Source organism: Stegodyphus dumicola, chromosome 1 (genome assembly GCF_044657685.1).
Source record: "Stegodyphus dumicola isolate Sdum_Otavi_A_Nest chromosome 1, ASM4465768v1".
NCBI lineage: Eukaryota > Metazoa > Arthropoda > Arachnida > Araneae > Eresidae > Stegodyphus > Stegodyphus dumicola.
In genome coordinates this window covers 9,101,337-9,125,635 of record NC_140768.1, presented here as the reverse complement: position 1 = coordinate 9,125,635, position 24,299 = coordinate 9,101,337, and the positions used below count along the sequence as shown (strand labels likewise).

At 29.8% G+C, this 24,299-nt stretch overlaps 1 protein-coding gene across 1 annotated transcript in view; it reads right to left on the bottom strand.

Annotated features, from left to right (window-relative positions):
* Window positions 1-155: 155 nt before the first annotated feature.
* The window catches only part of LOC118183975 (G protein-coupled receptor 143-like), a 59,688-nt gene continuing 35,544 nt past the window's right edge, over window positions 156-24,299 (bottom strand). The window contains exons 8-10 of the mRNA XM_035353598.2: window positions 22,232-22,340; window positions 15,223-15,313; window positions 156-9,452 (exon numbers count right to left, since the gene is read on the bottom strand). Of these exons, the coding sequence (XP_035209489.1) occupies window positions 9,246-9,452; window positions 15,223-15,313; window positions 22,232-22,340 (407 nt within the window). The 3' untranslated portion in view covers window positions 156-9,245. The remainder of the gene's footprint in view (window positions 9,453-15,222; window positions 15,314-22,231; window positions 22,341-24,299) is intronic.

Genomic DNA, 24,299 nt, shown 5'->3' with positions numbered 1-24,299 from the left:
TAGTAGTATCTGATGGTGTCCCATCACTTATGTGAGCCATTTTTTGCTCCGTTGTAAACAATTGTATTTTTATTAAATTAATATTTTAATATTTTGAGAAAATGTATGTTATGTAATAATTGTTACTAAATTTAAGTATGAAACACACCCACAAAAAAGTTTTACATGTTTTTTTTATTTATTTTATTACAGTTTCCTTTTGTAAAGCACAAGTGTCCCATCACTTTTGTGAGACACTGTATGTAATTAAAATAACACAGTACCAGAATTAAGATGCTAAATGAAGTGATTTGGTATAATTTATTTAAGAAATAATAATACTATGCAAAATCAAGATAACCGATAGGTTATTTGTAATGGCAGTATATTTCATTTTCCTGCTCATAATTTTATTACAGAAAATGAACACATTTGAGAGAGTCATTTAACATTTCTTGATTGACACATAGCTATTATTGAGTTCATAAATATTTTGATAAATAAACTATAAAAAGTTATAAAATGCAAAAATGTGATTAAATCAACATTTCATTCTTTTTGAAACCATTCAGCAGATATATTTAAAAATTTAGTCATTATTAAACAATAATATGGCAATTAAAAATGAAAGATAATGAAATATTACCTTAAATCTTTTTCTTTAAATATTAAATTTTTAAATGCAAAAAGAAACATTTTTATTTTAAACATTTCAAACATTCATAAGTTTGGAGTCCTGAATAGTAAAGAAAATAAAAATCTTTAAAGGAATTTGTAGAAACAATACATATTTATGCAATAGATTCAAATACAAAAATAAAGAAAATTAAAAAAAGACAAATAAATGTAGGATAAAATAACATAAAACACAGTTCAACATAAGTATAAAAATATTAAAAATATCTTAGTATAAACATACAAACAAGTAGACGAAGAGCATGTAGAATTATTATACATAATTATTAACAAGTTAGGCTGAAAGAAGGGTAATGTTTTTAGTGGAGCTTTCCAAAGTTTTGGGCCATTAAATTACATGACTATATAACTTATTAACTCTGAGATTTACTGAGTATTGTCATCACATAAAACATCTTCAATATATCTTCCATACAACTTGGCCTTCCTTTGTGCTTCTTCTCAATATAATATTTTAATCAACTATTAACTGCTCAAGAACATCTAGAAAGCAATGAAATATTTTTAACACAGTGAAGCCCCCAACCTTTGAAAACAACCAATATCTCTGAGAAGATAAGTAAATACCAGCACTGAATATTACCTTCACAGAAAATTAAGATTATCTCTAACCAGCAATGGTCACCTTAAAGTTGAATGTCATTTAAACCCTTTATCGTTTTAATAATATACCTAATTGATATTATTTTAAATATATTTAATACTTGATATGTTAAAATAACTTTCATGAATACTTTCAGCATTCAGGAAATTAATAAATGATGTTTGCATGCTATAAATTATGTACTTCAATACAGAATTTTTAGGTTTTTTTAATACAAATTCTGACTGACAATGCTGCAAAAATTTAGTCAGTGCTACTTTTTTAATGCAGTTGCTCCATTTCATATTATAAACTTATTTCATTTTTAAACATTCACTGATGAGGATTAATGTATTAGCAACATACTCATTTTTTAGATGAGGAAAAAAATTTTAATTATTTAAAAAAATAAAAACCACTGATGAAATACGATCTTTCATTCATTTTCCTCATATGGCCAAACAAACAGCAGGTTTTCAGAGAGCTGCATTTCAATATAACTAAGATTTTTAATTACAACTGTTCTATATAACAAATAGAGTGCTTTGAAAGCAGTAAATGCAATTCTTAATAATTTAATTTTTTTTAAAATAATGTAGCCAGCTGACATACTTATAAACCCATTTAACATAGTACAATAATATTACAATAATATCCTATTATATCTATAGTACAATAATATTATTGTCTGGATATTGTTGCAATATCCTATAGTACAATAATATCCAGACAATAATTATGAACATTAGAAATATTATCATAATTAATAAAAGATGTTTCTCCTCTTTTAGAAATGGTATTCTGAAAACCATTCCCATATTCAGCTAAATATTTAATAAATATACCAAGATAACATATCACCTATTTCTTAAAAAAATTGCTTTAAAAGAAAATTTGTCTGTTTGGTTAAATCTGTGCTATGGTATGAAGATTATGCTATCTTTATGGATGCTCTTCATTTTACAACTAAGAACCTTGTCATATATAGTAATTTTGTATATGTATTTTCAGTTACAACATGTTTTAAAATAATATAGCTTTATGAAAACTTTTTAAACAATGTAAATGGAACAGTTCTTAAATTAGAAATTTAACTTTTTATGTGATCTTAACACAGAAAAAAAAAATCCCTTTTAATAAAAGATTAATTATATAATTATAAGAAATTTTCATTCATTAAGTGCAAACTTTGCAGAGATATTCAAAGTTAATTTCTTACTAACATGGTGACTCTATAAGCTTTTCATAACATTTGAAATTTATATATTGCAGACTAGGTGATTAAGCTTGCCAATTTTGACAACTAAGTACAGTGGCCAGTTTAATTCAATAAATAATTTACTAACTTCAGTCACTTTTCTAGATTGGAATTCATAAATTTTTAACAGATTTAGGGAGCAACAGCAAAACAAAATTCCTTTTTTGTTTGGGGGGGGGCAATTAAAGATTTTGCATTACTTGTTAGCAGTATTTGCAGCATTTATTGTTTAGTTGACCCCATGAAAATATTACGTAATACATATATTTCTAGGTTCTGTTTTAAATTATATCTCCATTTTTTTTCATTTAACTGTTTAATAGATTAGTTGATCTCATGAAAATATTACGTAATACATATATTTCTAGGTTCTGTTTTAAATTATATCTCTATTTTTTTTTTTCATTTAACTCTCTGTAATAGATTTTATAATAAAAGTGATACAATTTATACTTTATTATAGTATACTTTACACAATTATAGTATACTTTTATTATAAACATTCGCAATATAATAAGTATCATCACTTGCAATATAATAAGTCCTAAGGTCATAATTATTATATAATTTTTAAACATAACATAGTTCATTTTAAAACATTAAAATATTAATTTTAGACTGCAATACAGTTCATATAGTTATAATAGGTGGGTAGAATACTTGCTCAGAACAGAGCAAGATAATATTAGATTGTCTCTAGGGGAAAAAAAAAAAAAAAACACTGACCACATATTAAATTAAAGGTAAAATGTCCCACATCTATTTTTTTAAAAATTATACTGCATTGTACTGTGCTGTACATATGTACAATAATATTCATCTAGCTGTATTACGCAATATGGCATACAGATAGGTTTCCATATAATGAATCATTTATCACAGCACAACTTTGGTTAATTAAAATAAAATATCACAAAAGCATTTTTTTAAAATAAATCTTCAGAACATTCAACTAAAGTGTAAAAAATAACACATGCAACCTTAATATGAGTAGAAAATACATTTTTCATTACATGGAAAAAATTAGAATTGATTTTTAAATTGAGGTATTTTTAAACCTTTTAAATTGTGAAATACTGGTGCAATAAATGCAAAAGAAAGCTTGGAATGTAGTTAAAAGTGTTCTAAACACATTCGTTTATCACAGTACAGTACACTACATTGCTGAGAATTTAAAAATGAAATGCAAAGAAAATTACATACTTCACAAGAACATAAAAATTTAAATTTATCTCATTTAGGTTAATATAAAAATAATCAGAATCATTTTGTACAAAATATAATAGTTTTCATTAAGCGCTAAATACCACTTACACACAGTCAACACTATACAAAATCTAACAAATTTACACCTGAATTCTTATTCAGTAAACACATGACATCAAACATAATGTGGTCAAATAATGATTTATTTTAAAACTGAGTTTTATATAGAATAAAAAATACTATAAAACAAGCATAAAATCAAAATAACTTCTATAAAAGTTTAACATTTTAAATAATTTCTATAAAAGTTTAATAACATTTGATTAAATTTTACAACGAAAAATTACTAATTTTGCATATATTTTTTAAGGGAAATATTGTTTTAAAATAATAGAAATATTTGAATAAAATGCTCTTATTTTGTAATTTTACTCTCATTTATCAGATAATTTTGACTGGCGGATTAGAACTGAAGGAAATTAAAAATTCCTTAAAACTTGATTGCACAATTTCTTTTCTCAAGTTAAAATTATTTTTTCATTCATTATCAGACTTGAAAAATATTAATGATACTGGAAACATTTTTTGATAATCTATCAATCTGAGGTAGCCTGAGGAAGAATAATTGTTTTCATTATGTTGCTCACAATAATTTAAAATTGAATAGATTACATAACAAACAATTAATATACTGCAAGTCATTTTGCATTAATCTTTAGGTCAAAAGTGACCCAAAATTATCTGACCCAAAATTCAGGCAATGTCCATTTTCTCTAAGCATAAAAGTTATTAAATATATTATGCATCACATTTTGAAAACTAAAGGCATTTGCCATTATTAAAAATGGAATAAGGCCTCATCTAACCAGATATTGTAAAATCTCTTTTCCTAAAGTCAAGCTGAATGACTCCAGCAAACATGATTATTTAAATTCAACTTCTCATCATAACCTTTTAGTTCAAGGAATATGGTATTTGGCCAAATCAAATCCTGTATTATCTTGATATTTGGTCAGATAAATCAACATTTAGTTTTCTGATGATGAGTATTTTTACAATTTCCGAAATAAACTTAACACAGAATGATGACTAGTGAATTTATCCTTGATTTTTTATACACTCATGTCCATAAATTAAGGATAATTCGGAGTCATGCGGAAATCGAACTCTAAAATATATATATTGCCTGTAAAATCACTACACACATCTTCAAGAATCATATGAAAATTTCAGGAAGTAACCAGATGACACCGATGTTACGTCACAATGACGAGAGTGTAAGTGAGTGTTATATAAGGAATACAGGCAAAGAAGTAAAATTGTTTGCAGGCGCTTTACAAGCATTTCAGTGGAATAACCGAATGGTTATGACACAAAGGACGCATTTGGATGATTTTTTACGTGGTAGAATTTTCGGCCGTCTGGAATGCGGGCGTACCCAACTGGAAGTATCAGACGAACTTGGAATTGCCCAGAGTGTCATCTCCAGGCTTTGGCAACGATTCCAAGATGATGGTAATGTGAGTAGACGTTACAGCACAGGTCGACGTAGCGTTACAATGCCGAATGAGGACCGGTATTTGGCAGTAACTGACAAAAGAAACAGGCGGAGCACAGCCTCAGACCTGTTATCTCAGCTCTCTTCAACCACTGGTCAACAATTTCAAGGCAGACTGTGTACAGATGCTTAGAGCAGATTGGTCTATATGCTCGTAGACCTGACAGATGCGTTCCACTTACTGCAACTCACTGTCGCCTGCGGTTAGCCTGGAGTAGAGAGCATGCATTGTGGACACCACAACAGTGGGCTTGTGTGATGTTTTCAGACGAGTCCAGGTTTAGCTTGCAGTCTGATTCTCGCTGGACTTTCATATGGAGAGCTCCAGGTACCCGTTACCACCAAGAAAACATCATTGAACGACACCGTTACGGTGGTGCAGGAGTGCTCGTTTGGGGTGGAAACATTCTGGGTTCCAGAACTGACCTGCACGTTCAAATTGGAGCCATGGCAAGCCAAATCTATCGGGACGTCATTCTAGAACAACATGTACGTTTGTTTCGGGGCGCCATGGGCGTACAATTTGTGTTTATGGATGACAACGCCCGTCCTCACCATGCAAACATAGTAAGCGGATGCCTTCAATCGGAGGATGTCATCCCTATTGACTGGCTAGCATTCTCACCGGACTTGAATCCAGTAAAGCACATGTGGGATATGCTTGGCCGACGAGTTGCAGCCCGTCAATCTCCTTCTACATGTCTACCGGAACTTCGGAGAGCATTGCATTTTGAGTGGTGTAATATGCCCCAAGATCAGATCGATAATTTGATACTCAGCATGCCTAGGCGTTGTACTGTATTGCATCGTCTGGGAGATATACAATGTATTAACAATCATACCAACCATGTAATATTATTTTTTTTAAATAGGTCTTTTTTGTAATTTGCTCCAGAGAGAAAAAATCTCTAATTTTTTTAATAATATCAAACATATAGCATCTTTTTTTGCTCTTTACCTTTTGTTTAATAAATAAGCTTTACAAATAAGTCAAATTTGTTTTGCTTCTAACTCTTCCTTTGCCTGATTTTGCATTATCCTTAATTTATGGACATGAGTGTATATAAATAATTCAGTTTTAAATAAGCACAAAAAATAATTTCCATATTCATAGTGAATGAAATTCAGATTTAAACTTAGAAAAGGAAAATATACAAACAAATTTTAAGAAAACCAATCATACTTCTTATGGTGTTGTTCCAAAGTGAAAACTGTCTAGTTAAAGACACTAAACCCGCACAATACAGGAATTTAACTTAAATTCTTTTCACTCGAACATTCAATACAAAATTATTAGTTTTTATGTGCTCGGAAATATTATTAAATTTTCACGTAAAACTTCATAAAATTTATCCTGATTTCATAGTTACTCTATTAGAAATTTTACTGAAAATGAAATTCAGTTTTGCAATATCTCTTATCATTTTAGGGCATAGTACATGCAATAAAGTAAAAATGAAACTGAATTCTCATGCACTTGGTTGAAAAACTGAAACTGTGAAAATGCATATGCACATCACATTTATGTTAAAGATGTAAAAGAACATAACATTTATAACGTCACATTTATGATAAACATGTAAAACAACATATTCTAGTTTGCTAGAGTAAAATCCCGATTAACGAAAGTCAGCTTTATCAAAACAGTAGTATAAAAAAGCATTTTTCTCACAATATGTATATTTTTAGAGACAGTTTTGTTTTATATTAACTTTTTCAATGTTTTATTAATTAGAAGTGAATATATATTTTCTAATATATCTCAGTGCAAAACATTTCAGTGAAAACAGTGGAATCCAAGAACTTTCTTTAAAATATGGATTTCAAATATATATATTCATTGACAGTTTATGTCAAAGAAATTTGTTAAAAAGGATTTCCCGAAAGTGAGCAAATATGCAAAAGTCACACATTTGAAAAATCATAACAAAAATTTTACAGTACAATTCAAGCCCATTTCTGCCATTCTACGAAAAAACATATGACAGTATACTACTATTGTTGTTAATAGTATTTCAAACAGAATTATTAAAATTAGAAATTTAAATTTACTTATGATATATTATGAAATTTTTAACAGCTCTATAAATGTTTTCAGTTTGCAATATCTATCCATTCTCAATAGGTATTGCTGCAAATTAATAATCTTCTATTTATCTTCAATATTACAAAAGTGCATTGTTTAATAAAACATAAAGAGAGAATTTATTTGCATTTTTTTAATAATATTGCAAAAAATTTTTATTTTATACTTTGTAAGGTATATTTTAATTTTATAACAGTTATTTTAATTTCGATGTACTTTCCTACAATTCTTGTTTCAACTTACAACTTCCTACCAGAATGAGTTTTTAGAACTGCAATGAATACAAATGAGTTGGAAGTAGTATTTAAGGAAGGTTTAAGTCAACTTCGAGACAGACAACTAGGAATCCTGAGTAGCACGCGTTTACCTTCGGTCTAAGTCTCTCTAGAAGTTGTTATTCTCGACTGTATATTATTTACCTGTTGATATTTGCCAACTAGTTTAAATTCAGAGCCAACTATGTTACATTTGTGCCAGCTTCAGATATGAAATCACTAATAAACAAATTTTAAATTCCAAATCTGGGCTTCCAGATGCCTGTATTTGGTAGAAGATTTCGTTATTCAAAATTTGATGGTTCTAGGTACTGTTGTTTTATCCCAATGCGAGAAACATACATATGTTTATACAGATTCTTCATTATTAAATTATTTTAAATATAACACAAGTCGATAATATTTGGTGGCAATAATTTGAAAATTGTATCAACATTTATTGTGTTCCAGCACAAAATGCCAAAATGAAATTAATAGGCCTTCAGGGCAAATTGCCCCTTTGGACTAATAATCTGTTACTTTGAAATAAGCACAGCAAGATCTTTTTTATTCTTCCCAATTTACACAGAAACACATTTAATGGAAAAGAAACAGTTAGGGAATCTGCCAAAGCTGCCACTACTATAATTATGAGGCAAGTCAGGTGAAAAAAATAATCTGAAGTGCCTATTTTACAGTAGCAAACTACAGTTACTAATGATGTCTAAATGCTGGCAACTGCTGACAAAAACCAAAGCATATATCCTCAGTAGAAGATAAACTTCACACTATCTCAATCTGGAGAAATGAAATTTTACATTATTGAATAACAATTTCACGAAAAAACAAAAATTTAAAAGCAATTTACATACATGATGGTGTAATGAAAAATCCCAAATCTCCCAAAATGAAAGACTTTCACATTTTGTGAATTCAATGTGAAAAAAAAAATAAGAGATTCTAATTAGAAGATGATACTCAAAGTCATCATAAAAGCAAAGCATCAATCTAAGATTTTTTTTCATAATTTTACATTGGTGTACTTCCCAATAGATATTATGAAATGCATTTAAAAATGCTAGGAAAAATGCATTAAAAGCAAGTTTTGTGCATAGCTGGTAATTAATGTATAAAATTTTGCTTGACAAATGCTAAGAAAATTGTTTTAAAAAGTTAGCTAATATTCTAGCCTGCTTCATAGTAAAGCTTGTCTGAAAAAATTATGTTATATTTTTAAATAATTGTGCACTAAACATATTATAAAAATATGTTAAATAATCATGAGATTCCAAATTTAAACACTTGTTATAAATATTAAGAAATTACACAGTGAAACCTCTCTAAACCATGAACCCCAAAAAGGATAGATGTATTTCAGACTATTAATAAACACTAGTATTGGTAATTATAAAATTATTTTCTAACATGACTACTGAATGACATCATCAAATATATACAGAGGTAACCAGTCAAATCTATATTTTTTTATGAAAACATAAAAAAAAAAAAAAAAAAAAAAAAAAAAAAAAAAAAATTGTAACAGTGGGGGTTCGCCTTAGAAAGGTTTCACTATATTTACAAAACATCATAACAACCAGAGTATTTTAGGCACTTAAATATTTCAGTCAATCTTGAAAATTATTAGTTGAAAATGTTGGTCTCTCTGCCGTTAATTGTTGATCTGATGAGGATCTTTCAATTAAAAGTCCAGAATGAGGTCGCTCTCGGCAGCAACAGAAATAGGCTTTCAACTCAACGCATGAAAATGAGCAACCTTTCCAGCCTTTGTAGACAAGTGAATTGAAAACAGCTTGAAGTGGATTCATAATAGCCTAAGAAAAGAGATAATAAAAATGATTTCATTTCATGAAAATCATAAACTTAATAATAAAGTTTAAAACAGATTCATTATGATCAATTGTAGTAGTACATTATGTTTAACATTTTTAAACGCTACTTAAACTTCAAGCATTCAAATCATTTGTTTTAGTTTTGAGGCCATTTAAAATTAAGCCTGTTATTAATTTGTTTATATGTTCTTAATTTTTTTAATTTAAATAATACAAAAAGGTAAAACAAGTAGAATAAATACAAAGGAAGTCTGATTATTCATCAATTTCAGGAGAATAATAGTGACAGATAAGAGACAAACAGATAATAGAAACTTCTTCTACTACTAGCACCACTGAAACACACACAAAATATTTTTAGCAAAGTACCTGAGATAGTATAGATAAAATTCATGATTATCATTGGAAATTGGTTACAGTATAGTTCACACAGCTGTTTACTTATTACGTACAGTAAAAGCATAGTATTTAAATAAATCCAAACAGTTTCTAGCCACAACACGATAAATACAGAATGTATTTTATTTTTCTATAGCGGTTTAATTTTCAACTTAATTTAAAATGTGGTATTACATACTTTACCTAGCACATTAGCTGCAAGCCATGCATAAAAATTTCAGGACGCCATTCTATGTAACTAGACATAGTTTGTTATTTCAAAAACTATGTGAAATAATAGCATGTAGATACAAGAGAGAATTATCTGTTTACTACTACATGAAGTTTTATTTTATAAGCCAAATAAATTACCCATAAAGAAAATGCTACCTGACATTACTACTGCATTTACTTAGTAATTTTTAACAAGCAATGTTTTGTTTGCATTTCTAATTGATAGCATAATTGTAATATTCAAACCATTATTCTATCCTATTATTACAAATATGGTGATAAAATAATCACATTATAATATACAATAATTGTCTCTTTTAAATTACATTTCCCCCTTTTTATGTCATACATTTGATTTATTTTTGATGGATTCATTAGATTCTCTTTCTGGCTGATAACTAAGAGAAATTTAAAAGTTAAAAAAATGATGGATAGTTTAGTTTCCACTGTATATATAATTTGAGAATCTATTTAATTAATTTAGATGAAAGCTGTATGGTTATTACAATTTAAATTAGCCAAGTTCTTATGACTGGGATCTTTAATATAACTTCTCTTTTCCATTTTTCTCACCAGAATGTAAATGAGTTAGCTAGTATTTAAAGTGAGGTTTGATTTTAAGGGACAGTGTGTTTTTGGCTGTGCATGCACACTATGTTTAGTTCCTTCCAGCTTTCATAGTTGTAATTATTTGGCTTTGTGTTATATCATTGCCCACATGTTCATTTTGCCACTCGGGAAGAATTATTGTTTCTGTTTATTGAAAAAGTTATTAAAACCTCATTATGGCTCATAGTTACTTCAGATCTAGTGATAATTTGCTTTGTGTCTGATGAGGTTATTAGTTTCAGATCAAGTAAAACCTTATAATGTGTCTGATATTTTTATTGACTTGAAACAGCAATAATAATACTCAATACTTGTAAGCCAATAAGAAGTTAAAACACATTTACCTCATTCAATTGGGGGTGATGCAGTAGCAGACCAACATATACAGTACCAAGTACAAAATCAACTAATTATCCGGACCACCAGCAATATGTTTTTTTTTTTTTTTTTTTTTTTTTTTTTTTTTTTTTTTTTAAGAATTCTTTTTTGTATGTTTTAACCATGCATATTTGATACTTTTTTCATAATAACACATATGAAGAGTTTCAAGGTAAAATCCTAGTATACGGTATGCATAATTCACAAGTGCACATCAGTATCGCCACTGAAAGAAAGGTTTCACAAAATGGACCAATGAGCTTTTATTGCTGTTATGATGAATTTTTGAAATTCTCCATATGAATGCATGTTGTTGTTTACATTTTATTTTGCACTTGTTTTGCAGTTATACATGTGTAGCATAAAAATGCTGCTATAATTTTTAGTAGAAAATCTTGTAATGCTTTCATTTTATAAGTTTACTTGGTTGTCAATATTTCACTTTCGCGAAACTTATCACGCACTGATATTTGGATTGCTCATGGTATATTATCACTTTTGGATTGCTCATGGTATATTATCACTCTTTATATTGAGAAAATGATTCCTACAATTAGCCTCAAATAATATGCATTTACTAACACCAGCGGATCAAGAGAGTTCAAGAGTATAATTTTTTATTGAGCTGAGAATCACTGGAAGTGTTAAATGAATGTAGTATTTTCTTATTTCAATGTTTACATTCCTTTAATTTTAAGATTCAAAATATATATTTTTAATGATCTGATTATATGTATTGTGAGTTAGCTAGTTACATATGAATAAAATATGTTACTTAAAATGTTATATGTTACTTAAATATGCTATATGTTATTTAAAAGTTACATATGAATAAATTAAATATATTCATTGTGAATAAGAAAAATTCATTCTGTTTGAAGAGTGTATCTTGTGCAGGCAATATATTTAAGAATGAACAGTTATTAATGTGAAATTTAAGACACTAAATATGTAGGAATGCAAATAAGGAAAGTTCACTTTGAACAAAACTGTGCATTGTCTATTATTATAGAACATCATGTGAAATTTAAGACACTAAATATGTAGAAATGCAAATAAGGAAAGTTCATTTTGAACAAAACTGTGCATTGTCTACTATTATAGAACATCTTTTTCATATAGACCACAATAAAAATTGCTAAGGCTTATACTATTTACATATATAATTATACTTATATTTGATCTAACTTCATACTGAACATTTCCACAAGAAATCCAAGATGTTTTAATTATTTTATACAGAAAAATGCATGGCAAAGCATTTTTAACCATCAAAGTGCGGAAAAGGTCAAGTGAAATTACAGAATATTACTGGAAGACCATTAGTCCATTCTAAGAGACACTCTCTCAAGTGGCGATAAAGATGTGCATTTAAGAAATGTGCATACAGAAATATGCAATTTTCAAAATCGGCTTTAGCACGATTTTGAAAACTGTCGCCATGGCCATACCGTATACTAGGATCGTACCAATTACCTGAGATTAATTTAATTTGATGAAAGCTTATTTCATATAATACATTTTTTATTATTTTAATTTATATATATATAAAAGCGGCTAAACATTAAGTGAAACTAAGTGGGAGGCATAAAGTTTTTTATGTCTTCTAATATTGCAGACAAAATTTTAGTTTTTTTTGTGCAAATGCCCATACATAAAATCAGACATATAAGAATCGGCTGTCGAGCAGTACCCCGATGGCTTTAATACACCATTTAATATTAACCGACAGCCGCTCTATTGTTTGTGAATGACACACACTTTGAGTACACGTACACCAAATTGTAGTTGCGGGTGACAGTAAAATGTTCAAACTCGACATCTCACAGTTCATCTGACTGATTTCTAGCAGTCAGTCCACATAATGCTACCTTCTGTGATATTTTCATTTATAACATCCAATAAAGTTATCACTGTTTGATTTGGAACAATGACTAAGAAACATTCAGTTGATTGTGTGCACAATTCGCTGAAAACCCATTGTGGCGGAAGAATATGTCCAACATTATTCTTTCTTCTAATGAAAAAGTTTCCATCTGCTTCAATAATTTTGCCACATCCGTTGATGCATCTCGCTTACTGCTCAGCATAATGTTTTCAAATCCCATGTGTACTGTATACTAGGATTAAGCCCGCTGATTTTCAACTTAGTCCGAGCAATTAAAGCTGTGTCACACACTTAACGCATGTAACTGTTCCAGTCTGCAGTTGTACTGTGGTTCACTCAATCACATGTTTGCACAAAGAGGAATTTATTCCCAAAAAACCTTTTATAGGTGACATTGGAAACTTTTAGATGTCCCTACTACAATACATCCCCCAGCCTGATTAAAAAAGAAAAACCAAAATGGATTGAAATGCCTGATTAAAAAAATAAATCCAAAAATGGATTATAATTATTTGTTGTTTTTTAAAAGATTGTCAATACATGATAGAAAAACATTAACTACAAACAATCCGGGTTGTTCAGTTTGTTAACTAATGATTTTAAGAGATTTTATTTTAACAACTGAAAATATATAACTTTTTAAATTCCCTTTTTAGATATAAATTTGATATGTAAGATATTTTCTCTTTAAAGAAACCATTCAGAAATTCAACTTTGATAAACTGGAAAAGACGGATTTAATTTTATTTGATTATCTGTATGCATTAAATAATATTTTAATCCATTAATATACTGCAAATATAAATTCAATTAAAATTCATGATAAAGAAATACTAAACATGATTAAACATTACTACAATAAAAAACTCCAAATATTAGATTTTTGTTTTATATCAAGATATGTAAAATCTAAAAGTACAGATATGCATTATTCTTTAGCATTTATGTAAGAATAGCAGTTTTAGTACATGCGTAGAGTGTATGTCTAAAGTCTGCAAGCTATGAAAATGAATATAAATTCTTATTACTATTATTGTTTGAAGGACTTAGAAGAATTCTGAATAACTTTCAAAATGCAAAGAAGTATCTAAAATAATAGATTGCAGTTTTATATTTTTTCATTTCAGAGAACAATAATATTTTGTTTTTATTTCTATTTCACATTTTGTTGTACAATTTAGAAAATTTCTAATAATCATACTGATGCGTATGAATTGCATTCATGTGCAATAATGTGGCCGTGTTTCTTAAACACATTTTAATTCGAATTGAAAGGGAAATTTTGCTATTATTATTTAATCATAAAAAGATTTTTAGTGTAAATATGCTTGGCAAGTTGCTGTGGGATATTAATCACAACAAAAAAATTTACAGTTTAAAATAGAAACTAAAATTAATTTTAACAAAAACTTTTTTAAAGTTTGCATTAAAAATTTAAAAAATTTTATTTTCTTGGATATCACATAAAGCATATGTAATAAAAGTGTAGAGCTGACAATAATGATGGATTTTATGTACAAATCTCAAACAGAAATTTGTATGATTTGAATGTAATCATTCTTATATACATCATATCTGTGCAGTTACGTCTATTCTTGTAAATGCTCTTAATAACCCCAAAACATTTCTTCTACAAACTTTTTAGGTCACATGATATATGATCAAGAATGCTCTAAGCTAAAAAAGCTGAATGAAGCTAAAATAAAAAAAGAATCATTTATTTTTCAGGGCTTTTAATTAAAACTTAAAAGTTCATATACATACATATATGTATATATATGTGTGTGTATAATTTTGTTTTTCACAAAAAAGGGAAAAAGACTAAAGAAAGAAAATCACCATCTCCGAATTCAGAAAAATTAAGCCTTTCACTTAGCATAGCAATGAAGTCAGTGATGTCATCTTTCTTTCAATATCGTGTAAATTACCTATAGTTTTAGAGTTCATTCAATTTAGCTGAATTTCTGTTTGGAAATTTTGAGTGAAGAATTGATCATTGCTGGTACCCCACAGATTGATTTTTGGAAAAACAGCCCCCCCCCCAAAAAAGTAAATTAATGCAGAAATATCAAATAACATTTTAAAAATAGTTTAATAACACTTTAAAAATACATTCACTCTTAAATAAATAAAAGAATTATATTAAATTTTAAAAAGAAACAGAGATGTATAACAAAAACTGATTTTAAGATCTGATTAAAACACAAACAAACAAAGATATCAACCTAAACAAAACTGTGTGAAAATAAGTTTAATAATACTCACCATCACATACCACACACCAACTAAAATATTTCGTGGCAAATTTTCCCAGATGCCCCACAGCAAAATTCCATTCACTATATTTGGAAGCCAGCTAGGGAAAGGAGGAAATGACGATTGTAATGACATTTAAAATTTTATCAATTACACATATATCAGTTCCATCATTTCAAATTTTGTTTCCCTATAAATATTTGACTAAAGCAAACCTACTTAAAAAAATGCTGTATTAAAAGGAAGAGTAGTAATAAATAGCAGCTTTGAAGGGAATTGTAAACAAACGAATTTATTTGCATTTCTTTAATTATAGTACAGTTAAAAGTCTTTAATCCGGACTCGTCGGGACTTCGACGATTCCGGATTATCGGTTTTTCCGGATTATAGATCATCAGTTTAAATCTGGTAAGATGGGATGCAGAAATTATAAAATTAAAAATATGAAACCGTAATTTATGAAATAATTCTGATACCCTTTAGATCATAATTTATCCCTTTAGATCATAATTTATGAATAAATTATGATATAAACGGTATCAGAATTTACAAAAAAAAATCTTAATATTTATTTGTTTACTTTATTAAACATTTCTTTCAACGTGCGCATGCATAAAGCATACATTACGCATAGTCGAAATTAGAAAATTGCAACCAGAAAACTATTTGATGTGCATTCGTGATATTTATAACGACGAGGAATTTGATTTAAATCGTATCAAAGACGGAGTACATCGAGATGAAATAATACATTTAGTAAGGAATTATAAGCCGAATAAAATAAAAACATCTGCTGTGAAGATAAGGATAGTGCTGACAGATCAATTTCCAGTTCATTGCGTGCTGCGTCTCCCCCCCTCGCAGACCAGTGTGAAATTGATAAACAGATTTCGGAATGGTTAAAGAATCAAAGGATATGCCTTTATCCATTTTTGCAGCAATTCGACTTTTTGTTTGATGGACGTTAAAACAGGCTTTTGCTTTATAGATGCTTTGGTAGCTCCAGAATCAGAAATTCTTTTTTACATAATCGAAAGTTCAAGCTTACTTTTATAAAATTGCTCTAACAGTCTGCAAAAAATAATAAGCCGGATCCAATTAGAAGATTAAGGAATAACGCAATCTGCAACATTAACTGAAATAGATAATTAGATAATTTTAGCTTAGCTTATACCATCCGTTATAGATTAAACGCGCATGCGTAAAGTATTATGCGCGTGCGTAAAGGTATTATGCGCAAAGTTTGTAGCTTTGAGATCCGGATTATAGATCATTCCGGATTATGGATGTCAGATGTATAGATCATTCCGGATTAAAGACTTTCGACTGTATTTGTAACACATATGGTCTGTATAAAAACGGAGCATACCCAAATTTTCATAATTATAACAACTGTGTAAAATATACCTGTGTAATATATACCCGCGTATAAGTCGAGATATTTTGGACAAAAAAAAAAAAAAAAAAAAAGACTTCAAAGTGGAGGAGTCGACTTATACGCGGGGCCATAAAAAATTAAAAGAATTGGAAGTTCCAAAATTTCTTTATATAATGCAGTTGTTTTCCTCCTGCACTCAAATTGGACGACTTATCAAATAAGTCACTTACTTGAAGTAATTTCATGACTTAAATTATGTGACGAACTAATCACAGAGTTTCATACTTTAACTAGAGTAAGTTTTGATTAAACCAAAGAATTTTCGGCACCCGAACAACCGATCAATATCGAGCAATAAAAAAATTTCGCCAACACTCCAAGAAAAGAGAAATGCAGATAGTTTTTACGCACGTATAAGTCTTTATAATAGTTATTGTTCATTCATGAAATACTTTTGTTAACAGTCCTGCAAGTCAAAAACACATAAAAACGACTGTGGCCGTAATTCCGGGAGGATTGACATCCGTCATTCAACCCCTAGATGTCTGCCTCAATAAGCCCTTCAAAGTAAATGTTAGAAAATATTGGGTTTCAACTATACACAAACCTAATTTACCTGCAGATAGTTTTGCTTTATTGAGAACCTTAAGTTCTAAGCCAAATAATTGTATTTTAGCTTTGTTTAAATAAATTACTGCAAAATCATGACAAATTTTATCCTATATTTTTGTAAAAGGAGAAACAGCAATGGAAATAAAATAAAACATTGTTATTTGTAATTCTGTGATCTTTATGCATTATAGATAATAATTTATAACAACAAAGGACTTACGGAAAAACTATAATAAAATACATTGAACTGTTCTGTAATATTTATAAAAAATATTTTATTAGCTCATTTTCTCTCAATTTTTTTAACCAACTGAATAAAAGTGTTCATTATTTTTAATTTACAGGCTTGAGATTGAAAACCACATCCTGCCCTGTAATTTATAATATATTATGATATATATAATTTATTTGTTTACCGTCCGCTATTTCTGTACGGAAACGGAAGGACGGATAAGTTGTAATTATTTGAGATATAAATCATAATATGAATAAGATATTATCAATTAAAAGTCTTTCATTAATATTTTGAAAAATAAAGAAATTTATTCATCAGCATAAATGTTGAATGAGGAAAAATAAGGACTAAAAGGAAAAAAAGAAACTTTGTATTACAATAAAACATTACAAAGAGAAGAGTCTAAATAAAATACACAAAAAATTATAAAAATATTTGGTTTTCCTTCTTAAATAAAAATTATATCTACTGTTGCCAACATATAAAACTGAATCTTTACTTTTGAATAGCAGTAACTTTACAAGCGGCTAAGAATTTGATTCAAAACCCTGAGTTTCTAAAAAGACTATGACCAAGCAAGGCTGACATCACACCGTGTGCAACAGGTGCAGCTGCACCAGGCGGCAAATTTTTTAAAATTCACAGAGTCACATGGGTGACAGAATTTAGGAATCACGGTGATTGCACTGGATAGTGAAAATTCTGATACAGGCACTGTGAGTAAGAGGTATTTTCTCGGTAATGATACATAACTTATTCAATTTTTTTTCCTCAACTCCCTTTCTTTCAATGTATATAGTACCTTAATAGCCTGGGCATATTTCAAGAAGCATGTCTGTGTATTTAGAGGTATCATGACAAATATTTTTGGACATGCATATTTGTTTTGGCCATTTGGAGGGTTAAAACTCAGCTTGAGAAAGAATGTCAATTTTAATGGTAAGCACATGTGTTAAATATTTGCATAATCGCCTGTTGTAACGGCAACCGCCGGCAATAAAAGGAGGTGCTTTCCTTAGTGGCACCGCAGTTCATTTTAGTTCGAGCCAGAGTTGACCTGCCCGGGGAAGAAGCCAGGGGTTGAGAGATACCGGTTCCCGTCTTGTTGCGGATCCAGTCCTGTTCCGGTTCCCGTCTTGTTCCGGATCCAGTCCTGTTCCGGTTCCCGTCCAGTTCCAGTCTAGCCGTAAGTCCAAAACACGTAGGAGCGGAAGTCTGAATCCAGCGAATGGAGATGAATGCCAAAAGGGCTAGATGGATTCTGTCTTTTAAAGGAAAGTGTTCTTCACGGTGCCGGCATAGCTGTTACTTTAAAGCACTTTGAATGTTTTCCGCCCAAGATGTTAAATGTCTGTATGTAAATCAATAATGTCTGTTTCACACAATTATACAGAGGGTGAATATTTTCTTGCTTCTAAAGTCCAGAAAGTGCTACGCAAAGCTACATGGTTTCTCTTGATTAACCTACACCCCCAGACTTAGAGAAATTATTGCAAATACTGATTCTGCAATGACTCAGCCCATATCTTGGATTTATTGCCAGATGAATAAATTGGTTTTAGAATAGACTGAATATGACAAGAACATTAGTGAGAATTGTCAAATTCTTAGGTGTGGCAATTTGCAACAAGAGATGCATTGTGCTCCTTATACTAAACATGGTAAAAGCATTCCAATACATATATGCTTTATATATTATTACCTCTGAATTTCAATAGAGAAACTATGATAAAGTCTATCATTGAAAAATGCACTTTTGCTGCAAGAAAATTTACAACTTAAGTTTGGAATTACTGTTCCAGAATTCTGAAAGATTCCTGTCTAGGCATAGTACTCAATTTATATAGCAAACTTTCTTAAACTAGGAAATGACTATAATAGGCTCTTTGCCTGCTACTGACTTTTAAAGTTAGATCAAGTATGCCAAATTTTGCAATTAGAAAACTGCAGGCCTAGATCCACAAAGTTGAAGAATGGTGTCATAAGTGACATGCCTCGGGTCATTTCATGTCAAAACTTGGGTCACAACTTTTGGCTGTGAAAATGCATAAAATTAATCACAAACTCGAGAAAAACTTTATTTCTTTACTAAGAGTAAGTAGCGTTAAGTATTTGGGGGTATATTAAGTCACAACTCACATGGAATCAGCACATCAAATATAACTGTCAGAAGAACCAAAAGAGTGATTTATCAGCTCATGCTTCTAATTGATTATAAATCATATCTATAGCTTAGGAGCAAAAGGACACAATATGACAATTATCCAGAAAATTACATGCTATACCTATACAAAAATACTAAAATGGCTTGCCACACAGATGACATTGCGATCTGGCACCCCAGCAGGGAATTCATGAATCTGAAACAGTGCTTTGGAAATCCCTAAATGGGATCGTAAGGTGGACACAGAGTTTAAAACTCAAGATCAATGCTGAAAAGGCTGTTGTCTGTGCCTTTTCAAGGAAGCACAGAGATCTGATGAATCCAAAACTATACATTGAAGGCAAATGCATAATAAAGACATCATGCCCAAATACTTGGGAAGCACTCTAAATGCAGAACTGAGATTCACTGAGCATGTTGAAACCTGTGCTGACAGAGCTTTGAAAAGATTAAGAATCATTAAAAGTCTTTGCAGAACAATGTAGAAAGCTTTTCCCAAGACAATTAGAACAACATACACCTCACCTATGAGATCGATCATGGAGTATGCTTCTACCATTTTGGGCTCATGCTTTTAGGACTGTCTTGGGAAAATAAGAAAGTGTCCAGGCAAAGGCTGCAAAAATTATTACCAATGCAGTGTCTTCAACCAATAATATAAAAGTAATTCAGGAATGTGGCCTCAAAAGCTTTGGGAAAAAAAAAACAGTATAATATCATAATATTTACAAACCAGGCAAGAGCTGTGTACCAGAATACATCACTAGAGACTTTTCAAAACTACAATAGCAGCACTAAGCTGTAAAAAGTCATCGCCTATGCAATTTAACTCGTTGACACTAGCGTGACCCACTGGTGGGTCATACTTGTCTGTTTCTTGGGGTGGTATGACCCACTGGTGGGTCATGCTTCATTGTTCCGTGGACCAGTCAAGCATGGACCGTGGACCAGTCATTATTTTTATACATAAAAAAATACGTAGTACAAAATTTTATTTTATTTTATTTATTCAACAGTATATATATTAATATTTCAAGATTATAATCAAACATTCAATACAAAACAAATAGCTTAAAATGTAACTTAAAATTTAAATATAATTAAATATAATTATTAATTTTTTCTGCGCAATTTATTAAAGCAGGCTAAACAAAGTGCCGGCTTGCCCTTACAATTATAGCACTATGTTGTTACTTTCATTATTCGTGGCGTACTGAGTGTGGCATTTATAGCATTAAAAAATCGCTTTCACATCTTCCTTGTGCATCCTTCGTACGAATTTTAAAAAAATGTTTTTTCTATTTTGTTATTAGTACTTCACTAGGGAAATTCACAAAACGGACGGACCACAAAATGGACCGCTAATTCAAGTGTGGCCACATGAAAAGAACAATGAATATATGCACCGTCGTCAACATGTTAAGAAGGATATTAGAGTAGTTCTTAGCCTTGATAACAACAAATTTTCTGTCTTTCAAGAGCCAACATTTCCTTCCAAGCTTCATATGCACTCAGAAATAGTACTTAACCTACCACTGCCATGCAGTATAAAGGAATTGACTGACATTATTAAAGTGGAATGATCATGATCCGAAAAGAGGACTTTGTATACATTTGTACAGATGGTTCATTCTGATAAGACAATCACTAATGGAGGTGCTGGAGTATTTTTGATTACTTCAGGTAATACTATTAATCAACACAAAATTATCAAACAAGCATGCTGGAGCCATAGTCTCTTACTTCATATGCAAGCTTCTGCCAATAGCAGAGGCACTTGACATGTATAGATCCCTTCCCATTTTTAGGCAAGTAAAAGGACTCATTGTCTTCTGTAACTCAGAGGTAATCCTGAATAGAAGCTCCTTGATCACCAATGGGATCCACTTTACCCTAAATGATCTTCAAAAGTTAGATGCGGTCTGCATTCTTCAATGGTCGCCAGTGCATGTCAACATCACAGATAATGAGAATGCATATAAACTGGCAGAAGAGGTTTGAAATCTCAACAGTAATAATAATGCAAATATCATCCTCTTGGACACAAATGCCATCGCTGAACACAGATTGAAGGGATATTGAATTCCAATAAAGCACCATTTCCATAAGATCAATGAAGGTCGACTTACAACTAGTCAGGCTTAGAGCTGGTCATCACAGATGATTGAAAACTGACAGAGAGGGTTGGAAAACCTTACAGTGATTGTGATAACTGCCCAGTCACAGAATTGACAACTGCACGCATTTCTGCACACAGTGGTATGAGAGAGTGACAAAAGGATTTTGTATATAGCATCTATAATTAGTGACAAGAAATTTGTAGTTTAATTTGGCATACGGCAGCAAAATGTACAACCATTACATTTTTAAAAGGATGATTCTTGACTTCAGTTCTATGTATATACATACTTAACTTGAAATATGCTCAGACTTTTAAGGCAGCAAGATTTTGAAAAAACAGTAGAAAATACTACAGGATATTAAAGCACAAGATTTTTGATTTTTGCCTTCAAATTTATCTAAGAAATAAAATATGGTTACATAAAATATATAAATAACGAAACTTCATAAAAAAAAAAAAAACCATGACAGAACTTTGATTCTGAAAAGAATATTAAAATAAACTTACCATATGTAAAAAACTAACACAATGCAAAAGAACTTTTCTTTTAAGGCAGCTAATAAATTGTGCTCCAAATAAGTCAATTGTCCAAGGCCTCCAGTAAGTAAAATGCGAACTATTGGGAAAAAAAGCAGACATCTAGCTAATTTCTCAAAGTAAGCAATTAACAAAATAAGTTTAAACTATCATCTGTGGACCTCTAGGACTCTATAAGTCAGCAGGTCTCAAGCAATTAAAAAAAATATACTTAATTTCAGTACAAAAAAATGTAAAAATACTCCATAAGAAATGCTGAGATACAGAATTTTACAAAAACAGTTTTAACACTGGGGGGTGGGGTTGAAGGATTTTTATAAATATAAAATTTAACTTTTTAATCCCCATGAAGATAAAAATTCAATTAATAACATGTTTACAATGCTTTAATAAATTCAATGCAGAAATTTCCAAACTCTTTTTTAAAGACAAAACTCATGGAAATGTTAGAGAATGAATTTTTTGACTTAAATCTCCTTTTCTCCATCTACTCCTAAGTGATTTTCAAGAATTTTCCACTACATTTAGACAGGAATTACAAAACAAAAGATGTTTACTTTGGTGACAGCATGTATTACAAGCTGAAAGACTTCATTTAAACTGCAGTAGAGACTTGAATAAAATGTAAACAATTTTGCTGACTTTTGTTTTAAGAATAAAATTACATTCTTTAGAAAATCTATTTACTATTTGAAATTTGTTTTACCAAGAGTTACAACTGTTAAAAGACTAGAGCCCCAAACTAACTTCAGTGAAAGAAACTGAGAAAAATGAATGACTCTATGCCTCAGTCTTTGCTGGGGAGAGATAAGTGGTCTACAGGACCTTTCTTTGCTAATTGTAAGATAATCAAAAGAGGTCTCTGAATAAGCAAACATTAATTCAAATGCTATTCATTTCAAGGATTATTCTGTAACATATTTTATTTATATTAAACTATTCTAGAAGAAATAGCTAATCTAGAAAATACTTACCAGTATGCGAAGATATAAATAAAAATATTTAAACACAATTAAGATAGACAATTTCTTTATGAAGACTGTGTGAAACATTAAATAAGAAATTTTAAACATACTTTTAGAACACAGAAATTTTTTATTTAGTAGTATCTGACTATACAACTATTCAAATTACTATGCTTCAATATTTGTTAAGGAGATTACTGATACTGAGCAGTAGTCAGTTTTTTTTAATAATCATACAAAAATTTTAAAAAAATTAATGATAAATTAATTTGTATTTAATTAAAATACTGTTTTTCAATTTAAAAGCTAGAAGACATTTAACTGCATTCACATTACTTACATGTCTACAAAAAGAACTGTGATTAAATATCAATAAAATAACATTAATGATTGAAAAACTGAAAGAAGTGAAACAGGGTTATAAAAAGAACAAAGTAAATATTAAAACAGTCTGAGATTCTTTATGCTTAGTAACAGATGTTCATTCTCTCCCAAATAAAAGCCCCCAAAGCAATTAAACCATGGATGCTTTAAAATGTTTAAAACATAGTGTAGAAAATACTAAACATTTCTAAAGTGAAATCATCATTCCATTTCAATAATCACTGAAATAGATGATATAATTTAATTTATCATTTGGAATTTAGCTAATAAAGCTACTTTATCAGATAAATGACGTGAATGAAATGAACCATTCCACCCCCCACCACCACCCAAAAAAAAGTGCTGATCAACTTAACCATATTATTATTGAGAAACCAGATTTAGAACCACTGAAGTTACAGAAAGGAAACAGGTTTGAAATTTCCAAGTAAATTTTGTGGTCTCATAAGTCAGGAGAAAAACTGAAATAAACATGGATGATATACACATGAATATAACTTGTCAGAGAGGTCATATATTTCTTTATGTAATAAAAGTTACAAAATTACCCTTCTGAAAAATTTGAATTTTGCAACAAAACTCTATTTTACAAAAGTAGGTTAGTTAAATTAATTTTTAAAATTTACATTTATAATGACATTAAAAGATACACTTTTTTTATAAAACAAGGGCACATCATTATTCGATAC